Source organism: Typha angustifolia, chromosome 1 (genome assembly GCF_048772165.1).
Source record: "Typha angustifolia cultivar Huaian chromosome 1, ASM4877216v1, whole genome shotgun sequence".
NCBI lineage: Eukaryota > Viridiplantae > Streptophyta > Magnoliopsida > Poales > Typhaceae > Typha > Typha angustifolia.
In genome coordinates this window covers 10,471,925-10,497,189 of record NC_133239.1, presented here as the reverse complement: position 1 = coordinate 10,497,189, position 25,265 = coordinate 10,471,925, and the positions used below count along the sequence as shown (strand labels likewise).

The window sequence follows — 25,265 nt, the reverse complement described above, 5'->3', positions numbered from 1 at the left end:
TTTTTTGGGTGTAAAAGAAGGTAATTAATTATACCGGCGTAAAAATAAATCATGTATCAATACTAATATCTTGAATATCCTTATACATAAGTAGTTGCAATCAACTAGGTTTGCAACTTCCACTCAGCAGGTATCAAGTGGTTCAGAGTTTGAATTAAAGCAGTCGAAATTCAAACCCTAGTAGAATTAGTTTATTTCGAACACCGCTAAGTTCTCACTTCTCTCTGTTATAAAAGAAATATCAACAACAACCATTACTCTGTTCACACATTACTATCAACAAATTCTATAGAATGACTTTATATTGCTCAGTCCACAGGATATAGCAATTATCAGTCATTCACCAGCTTAGCTAATAGCCTAGTATTCATATTGGTAGTGTGTGTTAAAATATTTCAATATATGTTCTACAGAGAATAACTGCCCTCTAATTATCAATGTTTGAATGTCAATTTGTAATTAAGCACATCCCATTCGAGTTCTAGGCATAAGCATCAAAAACTTGAGCACAGACATTGATTAAGTACTAACACTATAGTAATAAGAAAAAGCATCAAGTACATAATATCTCAAGGTTGGAGCAATTCCACTACAGAAAATTATACAACATTGGATCAGCGGGGGATTGCCTGAATGATAAAAGAAAGGGATCGTCCTCCCGGTGCTTCTGCTGCAGAGCCAACTCCAACCTGCTATAATAAAATTCGATTGTAAGTAATTCTCAAATAATAATGTGGCTTCAACTGATAACTGCTACATACTTGAAAAGTACACTTCAGTTATTGGTCGATCGTTCTTACCTGAGATCTACTATGAAGACAAATTGAATAACTTGTCAAAGCTATTGATGATACAAGAAGGCAATGATCTAAACCAGCAGTCCTTTTCCATTAGAAATTATATATACATAGTCTACAAAAAGTACTTCATCCTCTCATCTCTTCTCATGGCATTGTACACAGCTTGAACCTGGAAAAAGGCATACAGAGACAAGTCAAAAGACTACAATAGAGAAGCAAGCTTAACACCAAAGTTGTGAAGCATCATGATTCATGACATAGGATAACCTTTCACGCATAAATCAGCACTCTATGGTAGTGTCCTTGTGTGTGAAAAATAAGATACATACCTGTTCACTAGAAATGACACGAATGGGTCCAATGTTTACAGACACATATTTCCCCCTGGAAGAAAGTTTCTGAGACACCCGACCCTGTTTGAAACCAACCAGAAAGAAGCATAAGTTTATAAAAATAAGAGAACTATAAGAATAAGTTTATGGCTGGACATAATTCGGAGGAATGGCAGGCTCTTTTTGGCAAACCAGAATGTTTAGCGTTGAGTCTAACTCTCAATTTTTTTACTTGTAATGCCCCTTCTTTAACATATTGCGATCATACCTTCGTGCTTAGTTTATGTTTATTAATTAAAGTTCCCTAAGCAAACTAGCTCCTCTTTCATAATCCAATTTTCTAGCTTATCCGTATATCCTCTTTACATACTGAATAATTGAAAACACTATTAGAGTCACAAAACTGCAGTAGTATATCTCTGTAGAAAGTCAATTAGAGGCATGCACAGATGAAACAATCAACTTTTCATAAGCATATTTGTAGTAGCCCACAGACCTTTGGTATTGGTTCTTGAAGAACAGATTCAACAGCGACAACCATAGCTTGGACAAAATCATCACCTCCCGTGCCAATTGCAGTAAATCCTCTAACCATGGGATATGAATTTACCTGTAAAACCAACAATTCCCTGCCACATGAAATTTAAAAAAGCAAGAGATTTGGGCTGCACATACTTCTCAGTTGTGGGTTTTGTAGTATTATCTCACTTGACTACCTAATAAACTTAATTAAATATAAAGTGCAGCATATTTTGGAAAGCTCAAGGGTCCTTCTGACTTACATAGGATAGCCTATTAGAACCAAGATATGCAATAATATTAAGTTAAAAGAATAAAACGAGGATGGTGTTGTGCTGTTCTGATATTGTTGGTAGTCAATTTCTCTTCTAACGGGTGTATCTGCAAACACATGCATAACCACTAAGAAATGCAACTAGAAAGGCCCATTGCACGAAGCAGCACTTTTTATGAGAAAAGTAAAGTGCACATTGTTAAAGTGAAACACAAAAAAGAAGCAAAAAGCCAAAAAGCATACCTTCTGATCCAGAACAATCCATTCATCAGTAGCATCATCTGTGACAGTGCCACCAATAATAACATTTGTAGTTTGTGCAACCCTTCCTTCAGATTTTGACACTTCTGGATTTAAATGAAAAATTAGAAAGAGAAATTACAACATATAGGAAAGGCATTCATCAAAAGCTTTAACATTCTAACAAGGAAAATAGAAAACTACAGAAGCAACCCGACATTGAGTTGATGTACTAAATTGAGACGATTTTATAAGTAAATGATAAAATCTCTGTATTTGTGGTACATAACTTTGTACCATTTTATTACCCCACCAAAGCCTTTCTGCGCAAAACTTTGATTTATTAAAGAGTTGCAGTGCTGCTCAATAATAGAAACAATGTAAATGATGATGGTGATTCAATATACATATAGAATCACCACATCTACCGGAACTCTGGATTTACACAACCACATCGACGAGAAGGTTGTTCATCTAGAAGAACATATCCATGCACAATATCTAATAACTGCTACTCTATACAAAGCTTTTAGACTTGCCCTAACTATTAGAAGGCTATGCCACAATAACTTGAAGATTCCAAATTTCCAACAATACTAAGTTTCCACCATAAATATTTCTATGCACTCATATATTGGTGTATGAACACATATTGATAACCCAAGCCATTTATGCGCAACTCACACAAGTTAATCCTTTGATAACCGTCTGGCAGTTTGAAGCCTTGAATCAACATATCTGCCGCATCATTGGACATCACATAATACATGAAAATACAGATCTACAGATCACAGTATCAACACCAACAGAAAAAAAATATTTTGAACAAGGGATGTTCATCTATGGCCAATAGACAGAGAGGACTCCCTCATCAAATTCCAAATTATAAAAAACTTAGGATGTCTGTGCTAGTAGTATGAGCCTAAAATATGCATAACAAGGTAGATTGCCTCACCATTAAAATAAATCCATAAGTTCATTATAATCCCTTCCATCCACAAACGGTATGATTTCAAAATTAGTCAACAAGAGGGTTATAGTAGGATTAGTAGTGCTCATATAAATGAGCTAAAACTTTAGAAGAGGCCTTGTATATGATGATTGATGAAAATCTAAATAGGTTAAAGAAAAGGCTTTCACATTGGCATGGGGTGTGCAAGTTGCTAATGTTTACTTGAAATTTAGAATAGTGTTGTAATAATTATCTTTAATGTGATATAAAATTGAAGTAAAGTATAAATAAGAAGAGAAAATTTAACTAATATGCCCTTGATTTGACATATGATTATAAATTAAATGTTCTCATTTATTGTATGTATGCAATGAGATATGTGGATAGTATTATATTGGTGGGAAAATTGAGCAAGAAAATATGACAGAAAAATTGAGTGAGTAAAAATACGGTGGAAAATTAAGTGGGAATTTTTGGTTTGTAGAATGAGATAGATGGGTAATAGGAGAGAACAGGATTTTTTAAATAATTTTAGTCAAACCAGGGGTAAAATTGTAATTGATCTTACGTGTGGAATAATTTAAAATAATATTTCTAATCCAGAATAGAGATAATTTGATGTTTTCGTTCTAATCTAGAATAGGAAAAAGATAATCCCAAAGTACACGGGGGCTAAAAGATTTGAGGTTATTGTTAAAAGTCTGAGTCCTTCTCCTTGAGCCCTTGGGGATAAACTTTAAAAAGTTGGAGATGGAGTCCCAACATTCAGATTTCCAATGCCATATCTCCTCCCCTTCCCTAGAATCTTGTGATTGTTGGCAGTCATCCACTAAACGAATTGCTAAAATATCAAATATGATTAGATAACGATGCAAGAATTGAATCATAACAGTTACCTTAAGGTTCATTTTATAGTGGCCTTGCTTGTGAAAACATTTTCACTGTTACTCTACAAATTTACAGATACCTTCTTTCCTCGTAAGTCTTAAAACTAAATTCAATACTTCACAACCTCAAGAAATGGTTGTCCTATAATTACTAAAGATTCTACACACAACTTCAAGAAAGAATGGTATTTTAGTCATTTACATGTTTGTTCACTTTAACAATAATCTTCAGTTTAAAAATTGTCCATAATAGCAATTCCTAAAGACTCAAAAATTTCAATGACAATAGTGATTTTTTAAAGACTGCAATTTAATTTTGATATTTTGAAAGTGTTCAGTAGCAATTATGCAGAAAACCTAACAACAGAAAACGCCCACATACTTTTCCTCACTTCGCATCAACCAGTTTCGACCATAAAAATATAATTCATTACGCAATTAAAAGATGGAACTTTATTTCTCATCCAAAGCATCTCGGATCCAATTTTATAGCTAGGTAGAGAGCGAGAGAAAAAAAAAAAAAAAGAAGTCTTTCTTCAAGTGATACGATGTAAACAAACTCAAGGAATAAGGACTAACCAGAAATTGCCTTGAGGACGGCCTCCTGAGGCGGCCCCTGGTCGTCAGAAGCGGAAGACGGCGATGGGGCTGCATCCGAACCACCGGAGCAGCGCAAAACCCTAACCCTAGATCGCGGAAGGAGGGGAAGCGAAGGGAAGGAGGCGAGGTGAGAGGTAGGGCGGTGCTGCGGAGGACGCCATGGCTCGGAGAGGAGGACGGAACGCAACAGGGTTCGGCACGCCATTGTTGATATTATTCTTGTTTTCTTCTTCCCTTCGAGATGATTTAGGAGCCGTTTGTTCTCAAGGACCGTATTTATACTGATTACGGAATTCCGCGGTTATTTTTTCCCCCTTCTTCCCTCTCTTTGTAATAAGGAAAGTTTTTGGATAAATGTTATTTAAACCCCTATATTTTGCGATTATTAGTGTATACGCCTGTCTTACTTGTAATAGGAAAGCTCGAAAGGGGGACAGCTAAAAATAGACAGAATATAAGGCATATTATCAAGCAAATAACAACTATAAGTAGGGCTGTCAAAATAATCAAGAGCCGGCTCGAGTTCAGCTCTATCAAGCTCAGCTTGAAAATAGGCTGAGCCAAGCTTGATCATTAAAGCTAAGCTTGAAATTAAATTCGAGCTAAGTTTGATACCAAGCCGGCTCGATTGATTCGGCTCGAATATATATTATCTTTATTGTTTGTAATTTATATTTTGGTTGCTTGTAATTTTTTGACACAATTATCTTTATTACTTATAATTTATATTTTAATTGCTTGTAGTTTTTCAACCTATTTATTTTTATTGCTTGTAATTTATATTTTTGTAATATTTATATCTTTATAGTTGAATTATGTTTTATTTCAAGCTTGATTTAAGTCTAAATTAATTCAAGCTTGCTAAAATGGTTTGAAATTGATAATGCTTGAAATTGCTAATTGAACAGCTCGTTTAAACTCGAAATTGACTCGAATTAAAATTATTTTAATTTAAGCTTGATCACAAAGATAGACTCGAAATTAATTTCAATCCAAGCTTGATTAGAGCCAGGCTCGATGAGGTTCGACTCGTTTACACCCCTAACTATATGGCACAATCATGCACACTTAGAAATGAAGAAGGTAACGTGACAGACCTTAGAAAACTTGATAGGCCTGAATAAAACTAACCTTAAGTAGGACTTATGTTTGAATAAGCCCTAGTCTTTAAGGCTTCTTGTTTAGTGTTTTCCTGATTTTCCTAGCTGCACTCTTCATGTTGAGTGGTTAAGAATGTGAACTAGTTTTCCTCTTTATATTAAGTTTGTAAAAGGTTAGTTATATGTCTGAGATTGGTCAATGAGATTGTAAGTCATTTCTAGAATTGTTGAGAAATTATTATTCTTGTGTTTCCATTTTTAATATTCTGGTATCAGAAGCTCCCACTGGGCCTAAAAAATTAAAGCTGCAGTCTTTAATATTCTGGTATCAGAGTTTGTCAATGGCCAATAAGATGAGAACTTATAAGGAGTCAGTGGTGGAGAAGATACTCATATCACTGACTGAGAAGTTCAATTATGTTGTTTTTTTAGATTAGAAGGTCCAAAAATATCGATAAACTCTCTATTGATGACCTGTAGAGTTCTTTGATTGTTCATGAGCAAAAGTTCTAATTATATATGGGAGAGGAACAAGCACTCATTATGAAGACAGATTTGGTGCAAGAGGACGAGGTCGAGATGCATACAAAGGTAGAAAAAGATGAGTGATTCGAACTAGATCGGATCATCTCGAAAGATATTGAGCTCGATGGATTGAGTCTAGTTATTTTATTTATTATTTTTATGTGATTTAGTCAAAATCTTAGTATGCTAGGACTATATTTAATTAGTTAAATTTAGATTTGTGCAGTTTCGATAAATTATTCACAAGATATTCTAGAGACATCCGAATAATATCAAACTAGTTAGAGAAGGTCGATGGCTTCCTCATCTATAACTTTCATATTCTAAGTTTTCAAAGATTCGGTATCTATCTATAGAAAAATGAAAGGTTAATCTGAGAAGATAAAGAAGATTAGTTTAGTTAAGTTGTTTAGGACTGTTTATATTTAATCTCTATAAGTAAGACCTTATGACTTATATCTTAGGCATGCTTAGAATGAAAAATTAATTGGCTTTTGTCTTGACATCTCTCTCAATTAGGCCACCGACTTCTACATCTCCCTCCTCCTCTTTACCAACCAACGCCATCTGTTGGCAAGGTCTCATTTAGCTTTTAATCTTCCTTTTCCGTCAATCCCCCTAGTCCTGTAGGGCAGGCCTACTTGTTCCCCTTCGTCTCTCTATCTTAATTGTCTCTACCTCCTATACGATTTTTATCTCTATTACTATCATAGTTGTAGGTCAATCATAGCTTTCAACCATCTATCGCATCCGCATTCGTAAATCACCACAACCATCAACTACTCGACCTCCACTCTATCATCACCTCCATTATATACCTAGGAATCCGTGCCCCCACCCACGGATCTCAAATCTCGTGCAGACCCGAACCTCGTAGATCTGACTCTCCGACTTTTATCTACCTTTTTAAAGTTATCTTTCGATCTACACATCCAATTTATGTGAAATAGATTCGTTGGAAAGCTCTTTCCTAGGGCTACCTTGTATCAAAATTTCACATTAATCTAATAGCTAGATCTTTCAAAATTCCCTTCGAAAGTCATACATCCTCAAATCGGTCTAGAATTGTTACGGATTGGATCAAGCCAGTTCGTAACAGAAGAGGGAGATCGCAACTCTACAATAAAGTAACAGTGGAATGCTTTAATTGCCACAAGCTTGGACATTTTAAATTTGAATGTCTATGGTGCTTGAAGGAAAGATGTCTAGTTCTTAGACTCTGGATTTAGTAATCACATGTACAATGACAAGAGTTTGTTCTCTAATCTAATCTGGATGAGGCTTAAGACAAATGGTAAAGCTAGGAAACAACGTAAGGATAGATGTGTTGGGAAAAGGAAATGTGAGATTAAAAGTGAGTGTCTTTACACATGTTACTAGTGAAGTATTTTTTTGTGCTTGAACTAAAGAACAACATATTGAGCATTGGTTAACTACAAGTAAAAAGGTTGGTGATCCTCATCCAACAAGGAATGCTCAAGATATATCATCTAGAGAAAGGGCTTATAATGCGGATAGAGATGTCAGGAAATCAGATTTTTGCGTTACGAGTACAAGAATTACCACGGAAGCGAGCTTGCCTCTACACCTCTACACAAGATATTATCGGCATTTGAGCTACAAGTGGTGGAGAACTCTCCAGTTTAAGAAGATGGTGCATAGGTTACCTTAGTTCAAGACTTCAACAACAGTGTGTGCAAACTACATGATTGGGAAGCAACATAGAGACCCAATCCCAAAAAAGAGCACTTGGAGGGCTACAGAAAAGTTTCAGCTTATTCATGCAGATCTCTGCAGGCCAATCTCTCCTACTTCTAACATCAAGAAGAGGTACATTATATGCTTTATTGATGATTTTACTAGAAAAACATTGACTTATTTTTTAGTAGAGAAATCTGAAGCATTAAGTATGTTCAAACATTTTACAAATTGTGTTGAGAGAGAAGTAGAAAAATATATTAAATGTTTGAGAACAGGTCAAAGAGGAGAGTTCATATCACTTGAGTTCAATGAATTCTGCACAGAGCATGGCATCAAGAGGCAATTGACTGCAGCGAATACTCCACAGCAAATATAGAGTAGCAGAAAGGAAAAATTGAACTGCGATAAACATGGTTCCACAATTAAGTTATCAAAAAATTCTGTGATACATGGTCGAAGCAAGCACACTAATGTGCATTTACATCTTCATCTCCTTCGTGATCTCACACGAGAAAGAATAGTTGAATTGGTTTATTGTGGAACACAAAGATTAGCTAGCAGATGTGATGACAAAGTTCTTAAAAGTGGATGCATTTCAGAGGTTTTGAAATCAGTTGAGGGAGAGAATGAAGAGGAAATTTAGCGATTCTATTAGAATTGTTGAGAACTCATTACTCTTGTGTTTCCATTCTTAACAAGCTAGTGTTGACATCGACAACTGCTACAGTGGCAAATATAGTAATTGGATTGGATTTGAGGAGCGATGCGCTCACTAGAGCGTAGAGGGAAACATAATAGATGGAGGATGGCAATAGGTGATGGGCCGCTTAGGCTACCCTATCCCTAAACTGGGTTGGACATCCATAATCAAAACATGTTGCCGTGGTGAAGGATGCTAGAGGCAAGATAGATGACATGAGAAATGCATGATGGGATGAGATCAACGAGGTGGTTACACACGTAGATGAGTGGGTTCTCCCAGGCAATGCAAATGAAAGAGATGAGATGAGATCAGATATCTCAGAGATGGGGAAGGCGCAAATATGAAAGTGGTAAGAGGGGGAAAGATGTAGAAATGATAGAAGGATAGAGAGAAAAGAGGAAGGAGAGAAAAGAAGAGGAAAATAGGACTCTAACAAAAAGAGAAAAACCTTCTTTCCTTCTCCTAACCGAAATAACTAAGAGAAGGAGAGTGCAAAGACTACTAGTGATGAGGAGAGACCCTCGAGGAGAGAAGAAGAAAAGTCAAAAACCCTAGCAAAGCTTGCTAGAGCTAATAATCTACTTTGCCTTTTTACTTTTAAAATTTTAAGAACATCCTAAACTGAACTTAAAATATCCATTAAGAATAGGATTTTCCTATAATCATAAAATCATTCAAAATATCATAATTACTATTATATTCTTTAAAATATCATAATGGTCACTAAATGTTTTTGACTTTTTAACAGTTACAATTATAATAGTTTTTAATTAAATTTTTTCTGACAAACACATAAATAATTAGAATATTGAAGTTTATAACACAAAATATTTATAAATAATTTTCGTCTTGTATAAAAAAGAATTATGGTATTGCATAAAGTACTTAAATAGTTTCTGGAGCATTTTATATAATCTATATAAAGGTAAAATAGTCTTTTTCTTTTAAATCTAAATTTAGTTTTAATTGTGTTTAGTTAAAAGTTTAAATAATATTTTTAATATCGTACAAAAATTTCAGTAGAAGTTATAATATTTTAAAAATTTTAGGGGCAATTATGTAAACATCTCTTAAAAATTAATACGCAGCGCGCCAAATGCAAAACGCCGCGTAATCATCCAATCATCAGAACCACGAGAGCCACTTCTCATAAAAATCCCTGGAAGAAATAAAATCCGCTAGAAGTCCAACGCTGACTGGTTTTTTTAACTGTGATTCTCCCGAAGGTATCCAGGAATACGACGACGGCAGCAATGTACGGCGCCGAGACCACCACGTCGGACTCGGAGCGCACCGCCTTCCGAAGAGCGGAGAAGCAATACAAGCTCTACAAATCACAGAAGTCCAGGTCCGAATGCCCTTAAGACCCTAACCCTCTTAATTTCTCGTTAGGGTTTTCCAGGTAAACGTCCTTTCCTTGTCCTAATTTGTTGGGCTTGATCGCAGGAAGAAGAATGGTATCAAACCTACCGATCTCTCCGATGTCGTCGATTTCCGGGCCGTTCTCGATTCCTTCGAGCGCGGCGAAGGTCTTCCTCCCGGGATCGTGGAGTTCGATTGTCCTGGATTCGATCTTCCCGTGTTCTGTTTCAAAGATCGGCCTGGTAATGGCTGGATGGCTCTGCTTGGTTGTTTTGATGATGTTTGTTGTTATGTTTTTTTTTGAGAATTATTCTTTTTTGTATAGATTGAACAATGTGGTTCGGTTGGTCAGTGTGATATTTGTGAAAGTTTTAGCAAGGATGCGTAGAAATATTTGGAATTTATGAGGATTTTCTAGTGATTTAAGCGGGGGTTCGTGTCAAAGGAATTAGGGGATATTAGGCAGGAAAGACAAATCACGGCTTCGTGTGTTTATTCTTATTCAACTAGAAATTTATTATATGTTGAGCATCTAGGTTAATCTAATCCGTACCTTTGGATACTCAAATTTGGTGGAATTTTATCCCACCAAATTTTGGATGTTTTCTTTGATTTCTTTTTCTGAATTTAGCATCTCTAACAATCTCTTTTGAAGTTGTTGGGATTTTTGATATTAATGATATTATATGTTTGATGAAAAGTTTGGTGCTGTTCGTGAGTTAAACAAGTATTGGTTTCACTATAATGTAATGTAGCTAATATATTTTGGCTTTCTTTCTTTTTTCTTTTTTCTTCTTGTAGGCTTTTTCTTCATTCCCAGTGCACTGACTATTGAGGAACAATGCCACTGGATTCAGGAAAGTTTAACAACCTTTCCTCAGCCTCCCAATAGGACCAATCTTACTGCTATATATGGCCCTATCTTGGACTTATTCAATGCTGTCCGAAGTCAGAAGGTTTTGATTGAAACAGAAAATACGGATAAACTTGTGGACCATGATCTGAAGAATAGTGAAAACATTTTACATTCTCGTAAATTCCTATTTTATGAAGGTGCTAACATGTGTGGCAAGCAATCTTGCAAATCTGTAGCAGCATCAGTTCTCTTGCGGAAACTTCGTTGGAGCACCCTTGGGTTACAGTTTGACTGGTCAAAGGTACATCTGCTAGTCTATCTTATTTTCTTTGTTAAACTAACAAGAGTTCAATGCTCCTTATTCTTTTGCTTTTGTGCACCTCTCTATTTGTTATCAGTTATATGAGTTGAATAGAAAACTTCCACTAGGGTTATTGGTATTATTTTAGGGTATTAGGCTATTAACCAAATTTAATCTCACTTTGTTGGAATAGGTCATGTGTAAAAGTTAGAGATAGCAATTTGTTTTCCAACATGCCAACGATATGAAAAGGAGGACTACATGTTTAAGTTTAGCTTAAAAGGGTTAAACCAATTGACTCATCTAACCGGACTGCTGAACAGATCATGTTCTGTACTTCTTTATTTATATTTTTGAACATGTATAAATCACGTCCACATGTACAACATAAACTGGATCGGTCAACTCTTCTATTTGATGCAACAATGGTACAATAGTAAAATATATGAAACATCATCCATTAATTTAACCATAAGCTAATGACATATAAAGCTAGAATTACTTGATAGATATTTTCCCTAAATCTCTACGCCATTCTCATGCCCGAATTTCATGTCACTGATAAGTTCTTCTTCTCACAGTGTTCTCCCTATCTCACATCTCAAACTGATAAAACGCCTGCTCATTCTCCCTATCTGCTTGTCTTCACATTGATCTTTAACACAGTGTGAAAGAAAGATAAAGAGATTCTTGAGTCCTAAATCATTTGAAACCACCCAAAGGGACCTTCTTCTCTATCAAATACCCACAATATGAGTTCTTAAGATCCAGGGCTTTGACTTTCCCCATTTGGGTCTTTTGATTATAACTTCTCCATGCACTGTTGGTCATTCAGTATGGACGGGGACCGAGCACAATCTATTCTATTTTCTCATGGTTCATGGGGCTGCTAATGTTCATGAGTCAGCAACCTAGGATCATTGCCATAAATAACTAGCTACTTCATGAGATTTTTAATCATTAAAATTTGCATTTAGCATTCTATCTTTTCATGGATTTGTAGTTTACACCCTTTATGTTTTATATTTGCAAATCACACCTTGCATTTTATCAAATATTTGCAAAACACACCCTATGTTAGATCCACTAACTAGACTTAACAAAAGTTTTAGGTTAAGTTAACTACACTTAAGGAGATTACTAAAATACGCTTACCTAGTCTAAAACCCACTTTCACACTAAAAAATCATCTCCTCTACAACATAAAACCAAAGTTAGAAAAATCGGGATTGACCTTTCGAAAAAACGATATGTATTAGTTGGTCGGCCGTATCGGTCACCTGGATCAAATCGGACTTTGGTAGGGTGTTAAATGCAAATTTCCTGTTAAAAAAGTTGGATATACTTTATTGAGTTGAAGTCATGTGAACAAGTATTTATATCTTGTATGAACAGATGTGTGCTAATGTGTTATATAGTTTATTTGAACAACAGCAAAAAGAGAAAAGGATTTGCAGTTATTGGATATTAGATGAAATAAAATCATAATGTTCTGTTCTTCTGAATAGTACCTCTTGTAAGAGTTCTAGCTAGATGTCCTTCATTTGACACACCTAGAATTTTATTGCCTCTAATATTTTCTTCATACTAGGCAACTTGAACCTGCGAGGTTTTATTCTACTTTATCACAACAGTTGTCTTTTGGAAAACTGATATCCGATCACTAGTCCTATTCGATCACAATCAGTAATTACTTGCCTTTTTGGAAAGATATAGTGATGTTCTTCCATTAGTCTGTTGCACTTTACTGTATCTGATGTCAGTTTTATTGTTTATTTACTTCGCATTACTGTTCGTGATCCTTTATCCTTTTGCACTGTCTCAGCGCAACTATGATGTGTCTCTTCCGCATAACAAGATACCAGATGCTCTCTCTTTGCTAGCAAAGAAAATGGCAGTTCCTGCTTTGTCGTCTGGAGAGTTCCACCCAGAAGCTGCAATAGTCAACTATTTTGGTCCAAGTATGTAAGATATTTTCAAGTCTAGTGCTTGTACTAATTTTTAATACCCATAAGGCCATAACTACAAGATGTTCTTATAGTTGGTAAATCCACTATGTTTATGAGTAATCTGCTGGAATTTAGTAATACCTGTTGTTTACTTTAATTTAATGAACCAAATGGATTCTTTTAATTTCACAGGTGATATGCTTGGGGGTCACCTTGATGACATGGAAGTAGACTGGACTAAACCAATTGTAAGTGTAAGGTATTGTGTTCTGTTCCTCCCGTATGTTAAGCTTCTATATTGACTATTCCGACACCTAAATGATTTTTTGTTTCTTCTTTTGTAGCCTGGGATGCAAAGCAATATTTCTCTTGGGAGGAAAGTCTAGAGATGATAGCCCGATAGCCATGTTCCTTCGCAGTGGTGACATTGTGCTAATGGCTGCGGAAGCAAGGGAATGCTTTCATGGTGAGTTTGATATCTAAGCAAAATAATTGAGTAAACTGTTGCTATATCCTGAATGAATAGCTGTTTTGCTTGATCAAGAGTCTGAAGTTATTCATTGTTTACCATACAGTGAACCCACATACTAAACTCTCCACCCTAACACAGATCTTTGTTGATGATGGTTTCACAACTAGCTAATAACTGCTTAAGATATTTATTGGTCAATGTAGATAATATCAAATTTACTGCTGCATTTTGCCAGCACATTAAAATTGTCTATAAATCTATATGTGCTGATATATTTGGAATGTAGGTATTATTGTATCATTTTGATATCTAATGGAGTAAATGTGGATTCCACATTCTCTGGAATACTTTTTAGCCTTTTGTAGATTTCTACTTGGGGAATGCCGAAAATGATAGGGCGCCCTGTTCCTTGGGACCTCATACATGCCTTGGAAATGAGTTCCATTACAAGCTGCTATGAGCACAAGGGATTTACTTGTTCTAAGTAGGATTTAAATTCTAGAGCGCAATGGTTATGTTTTTGATTGAGATGTTTCACCAGACTATACACAACTATATCCTTTAAAACTTTGGAGCTTAGAGCTTTGTTTGGGGGACAAACAACATTTCTGTGGTTTGTCCCTTGCACGTTTGGCAAGGGAAGAAATCATTATCTGGTGAGTTCCCCTTCATATCTCATTGATGGAAGCCATCATTGGTTCTTAACACCTACTTTGGTTCCTACAATAAGTCAAGCCTCTATGTAATTTCTGAGCACTTTGGTGCATTATTGTCTGAAAATAAGATAAGGTTATATGTTAAAACAAGTGCATCCAACACTTTTTTTTGAGGTTCTGAGTATTGGTGTAGAAATCAAAATTGACAGCCCAAAATAACAATGCTTCTACTGTTTAGATATCAAACTACTTAATAACATAAACTTTTATTTTAAAATGCAGAAAATATTAACAATTTAGGAAAAAAACTTAAAATATAAATTATTGACATATAAAGTCTTCAACTAAAAAGATATAAAATAATCTTCAATTCTCTTAAACTATCCCTCTCTCTCTCTATGATGCTGCTCCTCTCTACTCTCTCTACTTTTTCCCTTCTCTCTTTCCCCGCCACCGTCTCTCTATTGCTGCCGTCACCGTCACCTTCTCTTGCTTGTCTTTCTCTCTTTCCTTGCTCTCTCTCTCTCTCTCTCTCCCAATCTCTCTCTCTCTTCTCTCTGTTGCTGTAGCAACATATAGAGAGAGGGAGAGAGAAAGGGAGAGAGAAAGGGAGAGAGGAGGAAGAAAGGGAGTGAGAGAGAGGGCAGAAGAGAGAGAAAGAGAGGGTTTTCCAGAGTCTACGACCTTGTTGGAGAGAGAAAGAGCAGAGAAGAAAAAAGAGGAAAGAAAAGGAGAAAGGAGGGCTCAACCTTGGGGACATCAATTTAATTGATGTCCTCGGATCAGGTCCGGGTCAGATCATCCAAATCTGGACCCATTCTTAACGGATTATTTCGTCCTGAAATGCCCGAAAGCCAAAACAACCTGATATGGGTTGGGTTTTGGCCAATCGTTCAGCAACCGACCTGAAGTGGAATTGGGATTGACCAAAACTTATATCCATGCTTTTTTGTGTTCAGTGAGTTTGATTTTCTTTACTTTTTACTATTTTCCTATTACAATATTTGTTTTGTTATGATATGGTATATCCATTGCTAATCTGGATTTCAATTGTCGGTATTAAAAGAACACAGAGCAATAAAGTTTCATATATAATTTATTGTTTGATTGTGAAATGTGATCATGGTAAACAAAGCAGACAAATTTGAAAAGATAGATTGCATAGCTGTAAAATTGTAAATACAATTAAGAGGAATCAGTTAAATTAAGTTGTTATTACTTTTTAATCTTGATAGCAGGCAACTTGTTATTCTAATCTTCATTGACCCAAAGGAAATAAGAAAGATGCCTTGCAATATGAGCAATGGTCCAATCTTCTTGACTACTCTCCACTGTTGTATGTAAAGAAAAAAATCTACCAGTAATTGTAGATTTATGTCAAGATCCTTTTTTCCCGTAACTATGTTAGATATAAAGTCGTATCTCTCACTTGAAAGTACAAGCTAGAATAGGACATAAATTGGAAGGTCTGTGGAGTGGAATTTTGCTTCAAACTTATTTTATCTGATGTTTTCAAAGGTACTTAATAATTATGTGTTATAATTAAGATGATTTTATTTCACTATTGGTCCTTATGGTTTTGACTCGAATAGCATGCAAAAATTTTGTCCATAGATGTTTTGTCACAATTAGCTTTTACCTATGTAGTCATGGAGTGGAATTCTATTTCTGCACTTGATATGAGCCTCCATATTGTTGCTTGGTTAATCTTCGGTTGGACTAAGCAACTCCTGGGGTTTCCAAATTGTGTTGGCTTATCTAACTTTGACTTGCAAACCTGAGCTAGATTAAGTCATGTGAATTGCTCTTAAATTTATTACAATTTAATAATTTATTGTAATCAGTATGCATACCATTTCTGATGAATTTTTATGCCCCTCCTTTCATTCTTATGTATTTATATATGTAAATATTGAGAGGCATTACTGTCATAACTCATAAGCATCTATTTGTTTATAATGGCGTATAGCCTGTCCTCTAGGATGCTGACAATTTTTCTCCTTGATGCAGTTCTTCTTTTCATTCATTATATTTCTCATTTAGTCTTTTCTTATCCCTTTTTCCCTCTCGTCTCCAGAAGTATAGAACCATGATGTCTTTGAGTTTTTTGATTGTGTCTCCATTCTATGGTTTTATTTTCTTCCTCAAAACTTTGTTAATTACTCTCCATATTCTTGTCATCTTACTTATGGCAAGTGTTGAACTGTGGTGTAGTTTCTATGTCGTTCATCTGTTGCTATCATTTGCACTTTGCAAAGTTGAGTTTATAGCATCATGAGATTGCTTATACTGTTTCCTTGATTATAACAAAAATAGGAACATTTGTAAGAATCGTATTAATCTTTATGGAAATCCTTTGATGCAGGTATATTTTGTCTTCAACTATCATCTGTTCTTACTATGGTGTAATCCTATATAATCTTTCTTTTTTCTTTTGATGCCTACTAGGGTATTAGTCTGGTAGTCTCTTAGATAGATTTTCGCAAATCTTGATTCTACCAAGGTTCATTGGATCGGCCAAACCCGATCCCGATCCATGGCCGATCCCAGTCATATGATTGGAATCAGCCAAGATCGACCAGGATCGGCCGATTTTGATCAAACTGGGCCAGATCCATTATGGATATGACTCGGATCCAACTCGGAGACATCAATTATTGATGTCCCCGAGCTCTTTCCTTTTTTCTCTTTACTCTTTTTTTCTCTCTCTCTCTTTCACTTCTTTCTTCTTTTATTCTCACCCTCACTTTCTAACGGAGAGATCTAGCTCCAATGAACTTTAACAAACTCCGGCGATGCAAATCTCACTCCAACGAGCTCTAACGAACTATGGTTCATTAAGTATTTATTGTTTGAAACAATCATATAATCCATATGCTAATTATTATCCTCAATATCCTCTTCAGTATCCTCAGACATAAAATTTACATATTGATTATTATCCTCCTTTGGAGCACCAGACCTTAGACATTATTATTTTCAACCTTATGGTGATTATGATGACGACCACAGAGATTTATGAGAGCCAATTCGGTATTCATCGAAGTTTGACTTTTGAGTAAGTTAGTATTTTTGTTTAATTTTTAAGGCTCATATATGAATAATTATTATTTTTTATTTTTTTGTCATGTTTTATAAATTTTTAGAAATTTTTCTGTATTTTTAAATAATATTTAAAATTTATGTAATTAAAAAAATCCGATCTAATTTACGCGACAAATACGGCCGATCCGGCTGATATGTATTGTTTTCTCGGAAGGCCGATTCCGATCCTGTTCCTGATTTTTCGAACCTTGGATTCTATAGCCTCATAGTATTCAATAATTCCATACATGATTTTTCAAGTTGATTATTTGTTTGATTAATTATCTATTCATTGTATTGTCTTTCTATAGTGAGTAGTGTTGGATGATCCCAGCTAGTTTTACCTTGGATGATTTGGTGATTTGTTGACGGTCCTGGATTTCAGTTTTTTGGTTATGAGGATATGCATAATATTTTTCTTGAAAATTGTAATCATGGTTAAGGTAGAGAAGATTTGTCGAGCAAACAATTCTATGTTATCTTTTGCTACCATGTTGGTGCTTTATATATTCATTTCGCATGTTTGAAACTTCTCTTTAGGGTCAAAGTCATGGTTGAAATCTCAGCCAAAATATATCTATTTTGGCTGAAATGGATCGGGATTGGCTCGATCCCAAAAATTAGGTGATATGGATCGGGTGCACACAGTAGTTACTGGCTGAAACTTGTTAGTTTTAGTCGAAACAGATCGCATTTCACACATAATGGGCGAAATGAAGCTATTGTGAATTGTTTAACCTGGATCTGATCCGATTAACTTAAAAATTAAAATGCCTCGTGATGGAGTATGCTTGTGAGTTGGAGACTACCTTTTTTTTGCTTTCCTAACCGTGACCTAGCCCTATTAAAACCCACCTGTGGCCTTCTCTCCCTTTTTATTCTCTTCCTCTCCAGTGGTCTCTCTCTCTCTCTCTCTCTCTCTCTTTTCTTCTTTTTCTTCCCCACAATCTCTATAGTTTGTGCACTCATCTCCTCTTTTGATTTTTGCTCTTTTTTAGTTTTTTTGTCTTTTTGCTGCTCTAGAGTAAAGTGGAGAGAGGAAAGGAAGAGGAGATTGGGGAACTGCTCCTTCTCTTCCAAAACAATGTTTCCTTGTTGTCATAGTTGGCTACTTTTATAATGCAAATACAAATTGTGTGTAGGCATGTATTTATCTTATTTGGGTGTTTTCTTATTTCCTATCCCACAACTTTATTTCTAATAAGTATTCAACTTATGATATTTTTAATATGATGAAAAAAATAAGAATTTCAGTTTAGATATAATCATATGGGGGTAAGTGACATAAATAAAACTATAGAAGGTGAAGTAAATTTAGACTTAATCAAAGGGGGGGGGGGGGGGGGGGGGGGCGTTTAAATATAAATACCTAATTTCTATCATTTTTAGAATTTTTTGATTGTTTCCTTAAATTTCTTGCATTTTTTAGAATTTTCTATTTTCTTATATTTATTATTAACCGAAAGAAAAAAAATGAAACTATGAAACCAACTTAAACTCTGAAAGGTTTCGTTTTCTTTGGGGCCAAAACTAATCGAAACTTCTAGAATCATCATGTGAGAATTTTGTAATGGTATGCAAGGTCTTGTATTATTTTTTGAACATTGAACATTTTCTCAGTTCTAGCGTGCTACCTTTTTCTCTTTGTATTTTTTTAATTTTTCTTTTGTTTTCTTTTTTATTTGATTTTATATTTGACTGTGATCAGCTTTTTCTAATGTTCTGACCGTACTATTTGTGAGATAGTGATGGGCGCTTCACATTTAGGTATTATTCTTTGAAACTTGATTTTCCTTATTTTCTAAAAGAATAACAGCCAAGCCTTTAGTCTAGTGAGCTATATTATTGTCCTAGAAGCAGGTCATATATATTTTTATTTCTGAGCAATTTGATTGCTAAATTATATCTGATATTTTCTTGGTGCTAACTGTTAGGACTTGCAAGTTTGCAAGTTCATCCATATTATTCATTTGGTTTTAGATATTTAAAAAGGTATGCAAAAATTAACAGAGCGTTATCTCTCAAAGTAGCAAATGCAGTGAAATAGAGAAGTAAATTGCATCTTGCATTACTATTACAAAGTGTGAATGACCTTTTTCCAAAGTTAAGTGTAGAAGTTCTGATATGAGGCCAGATCCAAACTTGCTCATATATAAGGCATTTATAGTTTGTACAGAAATATGCATTTAATAGTAGCACATTAGCACTGTATGACAATTTATTACCTTGTTTGCTTCTGTGTGCATCAAATTCAGAACTCTTTTGACATCTTCAGGATGTCACTTTAAACAGGCTATTTAGTGTTGAAAATAAATTGGTAAGATTTCATCCCATTGAATCTAGAAAATCTTATTTAAAATTTGTTTGACATCTATGACTTTCACTATCTATTGGGAAATGGTAATCCATATTATACCTGCCATGGTTTGAATATCTGGAATTACCTGACAACTAATATCTGTCATGATCACGTCGAATAGGCTGGGGCAGAGGGAGATACTATAGTCTCTTTGGCACAGGTTTCTGGACAGCTAGCTTTGTTTCTGTCTCATGGTTGTAGTCCTTTTACTCTGTTTATCTGTGCATTGAATTCAGCACTTATTTGACATCTTCATGATGTTACTGCAGACTATTTTACTGTATAAAATTTGTTTTACATCTACCACAATTACTGTGTGTTGGAGAGTAGAATAATAGTGCTGTTAGAACATCATTTATGGTGCTTTACATTCCATCTTGTAGCAGCCATGAGCTGAATATCTGGAATTAGTGCACGACCAACTTGTGCTTTCTGATCACCTGGAATAGTCTGAGGCAGAGAGAGATACTATAGTCTCTTTGGGGCAGGCTTTCTGGACAGCTAGTTTACTCAAGTCCATTTAAACTATCTCATTGGCTTCTTAATTTGCAGGTGTGCCACGAATCTTCACAGACAATGACCATGCAGATATTTCAGCAGTTCTATCACAGTTTTCAAGTGAGGATGATTGCTTCTATGCAGATTACATTAGAAGTTCAAGGATAAACATCAACATCAGACAGGTCAACTAGTATATCACTTCCATCAACAAACCCAGCACGGGGCTATATTTATGCAAAGCAAATTCATGGGCTTCAATTTTAGCTTGTGATGCGTGGTTTTTTTTAAAGTTTGATGGAAGGAAGGAGTCAAGAGGACGCTATATTTTCTCAAGGATTCAAGCAAATGCTTTGCATTCAGAATATGAACTCCAAAGAATAACATCTAAAAACAATGCGATTGCAATTATAAGCTGCAAGTATAATTGCCATAGCAGAACTATTCAGTTTCTACTATGGAAAAAACCTTTTCATGCAGGTGTGGCAAGTAATCTCCAAGGAGTTGGAACTGATTCTTCTTGTGGCCATCTCTTTCATCCTCTCCACCTTCTCCACTTCCTCTCGTGCTTTCTTCCATAACAATCTAGCTTGCGCAAACTCCTTTTCAGCTAGTTCCAGCTCCCTCCTCGTCATCTCCCTCACTCTCTCAGCATAAGCCTTCTCCACAGCAGCTACTCTTATTTGCTCGGCAGTTTGCTGTTTCAGCACTTGCAGATTTCTTGCACTTGTCTCGGATTTCCCTTTGGACGGTGGTCGGTGTGATCCTATACTCATCGACAGATCCAGATCAAGGTAGGGATGATCAGAAGGATTGGTTGCCGCTGCTGCAAGTTCAGGTATGCCGCTGTGAAGATGACTTTGAGGTGTGGGAAGGAGTAACCGGAGTGCGCTCTCGCCCTGCTTCTCCATAGAAATGAGAAACTTAGAATGAAGTTAGAACTGTGGGTTGTGGTAGTGTGGGGGCTTTATATACTGTTTACCAGTTGCTAATTTACTAGCATACCCATGTTATCTGCCAGTCCTTTGGAATTCTGACATATAGGTAAATCTTTGTCAGCATTACTAGCATACCTGTTGATTTGGATGATTTATCCAACATTTTAGGACCTGCTCTTTGTGGGATTTAATGCTTTTTTATTTTTCAAGCAAATCTTTTGAGCAGCCTCATTTAAAAAATTTGCACAACACCAACTCAAGCACTTGAAACCTTTTTCTTTTTTTTTTTGCTCCAGTAGTACAACATGGTATCTTTGTTCGAAACTTTTATGGACTTTGGAGCCCTGCCGGCCAAATCGGTTAGTAGGGCATGTAGATGAAAGTGTTCTTTCGTGCTTTTCTTTCCATGTTCCATGTCTGACCCTTTACAGAGTGGTAAAGAGCATGGGTGCAATTATTGCCTTGTTACATGTGTGAATTGGACCTTAAAGAACCTTAGCACTTATCATCAAACTTCATTCAAGCTATCTGTTTTTATTCTGAGGTTTCTTACTTTTGGTTGTGATAAATGACCCATAAGATACATTTCGGGTTTAGGGTTTGGGTTATTCGCTGGGATACTTGAGATATTTGATGCCCTTTTTTGAGGTAATATATCTTGCCTTTTCATTGAGTGTTTCATTTGTTTTATTATATATATCTATATTTGTTCATTTATGAGCTTGAGGATTAGATATGAGTTGGACAAATGACCAACTATTTCTAGATACAAAAGCACTTAGACTCTATTAAGATTTTGGCTGTTTAATCTAGGCTTTAAGTTATATGCGTCGTCAAATAATTGTTCTAAATCAAATACCGTCGAGATATGTTTTAAATCGTTGCGTTGTCATGCTGCTCTTCCAAACTAAGAGCACTTTTGAGTCATTAATTGAATCGTGCAAAGTCACTAAACTACTTAAATTTTTTTTACAATATTATTTAAGGTTAGAGTTGAACCATAACTTCTTTGATAATAGGGAGGGTACTGTTTATTATGGCACGTTAGATTAAATACGACACATGCTATATCGGATCTGCTGCTATGTTCATATCAAACAGATAATTTTACCTACTTAACTCTCTATTTCTTGTTCATTTTGTATCTGGAAAAAGGAACTGTTTTCTGGAAAAGATGCCTACGGACAAGATTCCGCCACTCCCTCTTTATCTCATCTTTATCCAGCCTACTGTCATTTCTTGTTTAACTTACCAAAAAGCATTCATAGTGTCACAGGGAATGGCTTTATTTTTGTTTTTCGTCTTACATAAGCTAATCTGATGAGCAGCTTAACTGGTCCAGTTCATGATACATTTATCATGAGGATCTCAGAAGAAAATTGAAGCTTGGCATGCAAATGGAGATTTTGTTATGCAATCAGAGGACAAAAAGGTTGCTTTAGGGTAAATCACCTTTCATGGGTAGCAGGGAGGTAGGTAGGTACATCCACAGCATCTTGAAATTGGAAAGAAAAATAGAATAGCACCAAGAAATTTATCGATTCCTGGGCCATCTACACAAAGAACCAAATTTATTTTTTGTTTTGAGATGGATCATCTATTTTCTCATTTTACTTGCAGATAAAACCAAATCCAGTTTTACTTGTTATATTTATGAATTCCATATTAATTGATCTCAGGTGAAAAATCCTATTTTTACGACAGAATATCTGAGATTCGATCGGTATTAATTTAGATGCATCAAAACTTTATTCAATCATTCTATGTAATCATAAGACGATAAAATGATGAATTATACTATAAAAAATGAATCTCGGTCTAAAATGCAGAGGGTAAATATACCTTGAAAATAAAAAGTTTTGTGAGTTTTAAGGTGACGACGTTGCAAAATCTAAAGTTGTTTTGATTTTCAGTGCAATGAACCTTGAAATTCTTACCACCCTTTGCACTTATTCCCACACAAAAACAGTGATTTCAGTTTTTGTCAGAGAACATTACATAGTGGAAACAAAAGATGAGGTGACTCTAATTCACCACTGCACTGCACTGCACTGCACTGCAACACAACTCCAGAAAGGAATCATCACATCACACCTACAATAGTAAAGCTGCCTCTTATCTCAACTCCAAACTCCATCTCCTAACTCCAACTCCAACCTCAAATTGCTTGGTTTGAGAAACAGAGCTAAGGGAGCAGAAGAGGACATGAAGCATGTGTGAGGAAATGAATTGTATCCCACCATCTGGCCCAGCTTTTTGGCTGATGCCATCCTCAAAAGTCCTTAATGTGGGTTGTGAAAAATGTCACCTCTTTTGGTCAATAATACATACATCATGGATGGCCTCCCACTCATTAGAAAACAAAAGCATCAGTAAATGGAAATCCTGGTGCTCCATAGCACCTCAATTCTCTACAGGGGCTTAGAGATCACAGTATCAGATGTAGTTGCAGAATGGTCAGGAGGATCGTGCTCAGATGGTTAAAAAGGCTCATATTCTATGAATATTTTAGAGTTCAAATCTCAGCGGCACTTTAAATTATGACACTATTAAAATTTCACTTCTCTCTCTCGAGAAAGAACAGGTGTAGTTGTAGAATGAACGGCCTGATCGCGATCGCGAGGATGGCTAGTCAATGTTGCTGATCAAGAACTCAGATCCATCTTGAATGATCCTACTAAGATTTTGAGTCATCCCATTGATCAAGTGGATCTCATGGTGAGGTATTATAGCTCATAGCAGGGAAAGCACATAGACTATCTTTGGGCTGAAAGACAATTTATTCAACCTCAGGATGTTCACTTGGATAATTTTTTTCTTCTTTTTATATATCTGTCAAATATAAAATACAAGAAAATATTATTCTTTTCTAACGAATTAAAATTTTAAAATAGTTAATGAGTAAATATAGTATTAAAGTCAGAGATTATAAGTTTAAATTCTATCGTACCTTAAAAATATAGAACTTCCACACTAATTAAGTGGCTTACAGAATGTGGCTTATAGTATGCAATACAAAAGAAATACTTAGACAATTTTCATTCTTTTTAGATATTTGTCAACAAATCATTCACCATTCACAGTCATCATCAGATGAGTATATATTATATAAAGCACATTTCAAACCATGTCTACCATAAGTCAAGCTTCAATTATATCAAGATGGATAATTAAATAATCTCAATTTTATTACATCTTGATTTGTGGAGTAGATATAAACTTTCAGTCTAATGATTTTACTCTCTCTAGATATATTGTTACGCTATGACCATGAGAGTTGACACAGTTAGGTTAAGTCAAGTAAAGTCTAGTTAGTTAATTTTACTTATTATTTTTAAACTGAAATTAAAATGATTATCCGTGGATGTAAGCCCAATATGGCGAATTAGATCTAACCTGCTATAACTCTACTTTTATAAATTTGAATGGTAATGGGTTAATTAGGAGCGTGGACTGAATATTAGTTTTGCCTTTATCTTTTAATCATAGCTGTTAAATTATTTTCGCTTTCCTAAAAATAAATCATAATCATAGAAACCCTACCGAGTTACTAAAACCTAATCTACAACTCTTCTCACAAGCCACTCTTCTATCTCATGACCGACCTCCACCATCTCATGGCCGTTCGCCACCTTCCGACAACCACCCAATATCGATATTTTTTTTTCTGTCCCATTTCGATCTTTCTCTACTATTTCAGCAATATCTTTTCACTCTAACCTTAGAATCAATTCATTCGAAAACCATTAAATCCGTGACTTCAGAAGGCTACTATGCATAATAAATTTGTAAATTTTTTATGAACAAATCATTTCATATCTGGATCGAAAAATATATATCTTTGGAGCCTTATTAGCTAAGTATGAGTAGGCCTACATGTGATCATAATCAAATTAAGCTCGGATTAAGTCTTATCAACCCAAGCACAAGCAGACTTGATGATTTCGATAGCCCTAGACATACAACCTTTTTTTTTTCTTTTATCAAAACTTAAAAATAGAGGACTCCAATTATAAATAGTGAAAATGTAGCGTATTGAATGGAACATCCTAAAAGATTGGTACATCCTAAAGAATGGAGTTGTTGACCATATCCAAATCACCTCTATTCGGCTTTCAAGAAATTTTTTTTAAATAATAATATTTTAGTACAAATAT

At 35.3% G+C, this 25,265-nt stretch overlaps 3 protein-coding genes across 5 annotated transcripts; 1 reads left to right on the top strand and 2 right to left on the bottom strand.

Annotated features, from left to right (window-relative positions):
• Positions 1 to 405: 405 nt before the first annotated feature.
• Positions 406 to 4,875, bottom strand: LOC140761807 (uncharacterized). Of its 3 annotated transcripts, none has more exons than XM_073099306.1 (6): positions 4,584 to 4,875; positions 2,169 to 2,269; positions 1,629 to 1,742; positions 1,130 to 1,213; positions 801 to 969; positions 406 to 689 (listed from the first exon to the last, which is right to left on the bottom strand). In XM_073099306.1, exons 1-5 carry the CDS (start codon positions 4,807 to 4,809, stop codon positions 913 to 915), a joined length of 582 nt encoding a protein of 193 aa, XP_072955407.1. In that variant the 5' UTR covers positions 4,810 to 4,875; the 3' UTR covers positions 406 to 689; positions 801 to 912. The 3 variants fall into 3 exon arrangements, with proteins under 3 accessions (XP_072955407.1, XP_072955406.1, XP_072955405.1); XM_073099305.1 differs by having other exon boundaries at positions 406 to 692; positions 2,169 to 2,272; positions 4,584 to 4,870; XM_073099304.1 differs by having other exon boundaries at positions 2,169 to 2,272; positions 4,584 to 4,869.
• Positions 4,876 to 9,783: 4,908 nt separating this feature from the next.
• Positions 9,784 to 21,322, top strand: LOC140766018 (DNA N(6)-methyladenine demethylase ALKBH1A). Its single transcript, XM_073105396.1, has 7 exons — positions 9,784 to 9,981; positions 10,080 to 10,237; positions 10,797 to 11,152; positions 12,978 to 13,113; positions 13,294 to 13,360; positions 13,446 to 13,567; positions 20,225 to 21,322. Exons 1-7 carry the CDS (start codon positions 9,887 to 9,889, stop codon positions 20,362 to 20,364), a joined length of 1,074 nt encoding a protein of 357 aa, XP_072961497.1. The 5' UTR covers positions 9,784 to 9,886; the 3' UTR covers positions 20,365 to 21,322.
• LOC140767467 (protein indeterminate-domain 14-like) lies at positions 20,530 to 21,081 on the bottom strand. The gene is made up of 2 exons (XM_073107393.1): positions 20,639 to 21,081; positions 20,530 to 20,557 (listed from the first exon to the last, which is right to left on the bottom strand). The coding sequence occupies exons 1-2, from the start codon at positions 21,079 to 21,081 to the stop codon at positions 20,530 to 20,532; spliced, it is 471 nt and encodes a 156-aa protein (XP_072963494.1).
• Positions 21,323 to 25,265: the final 3,943 nt, after the last annotated feature.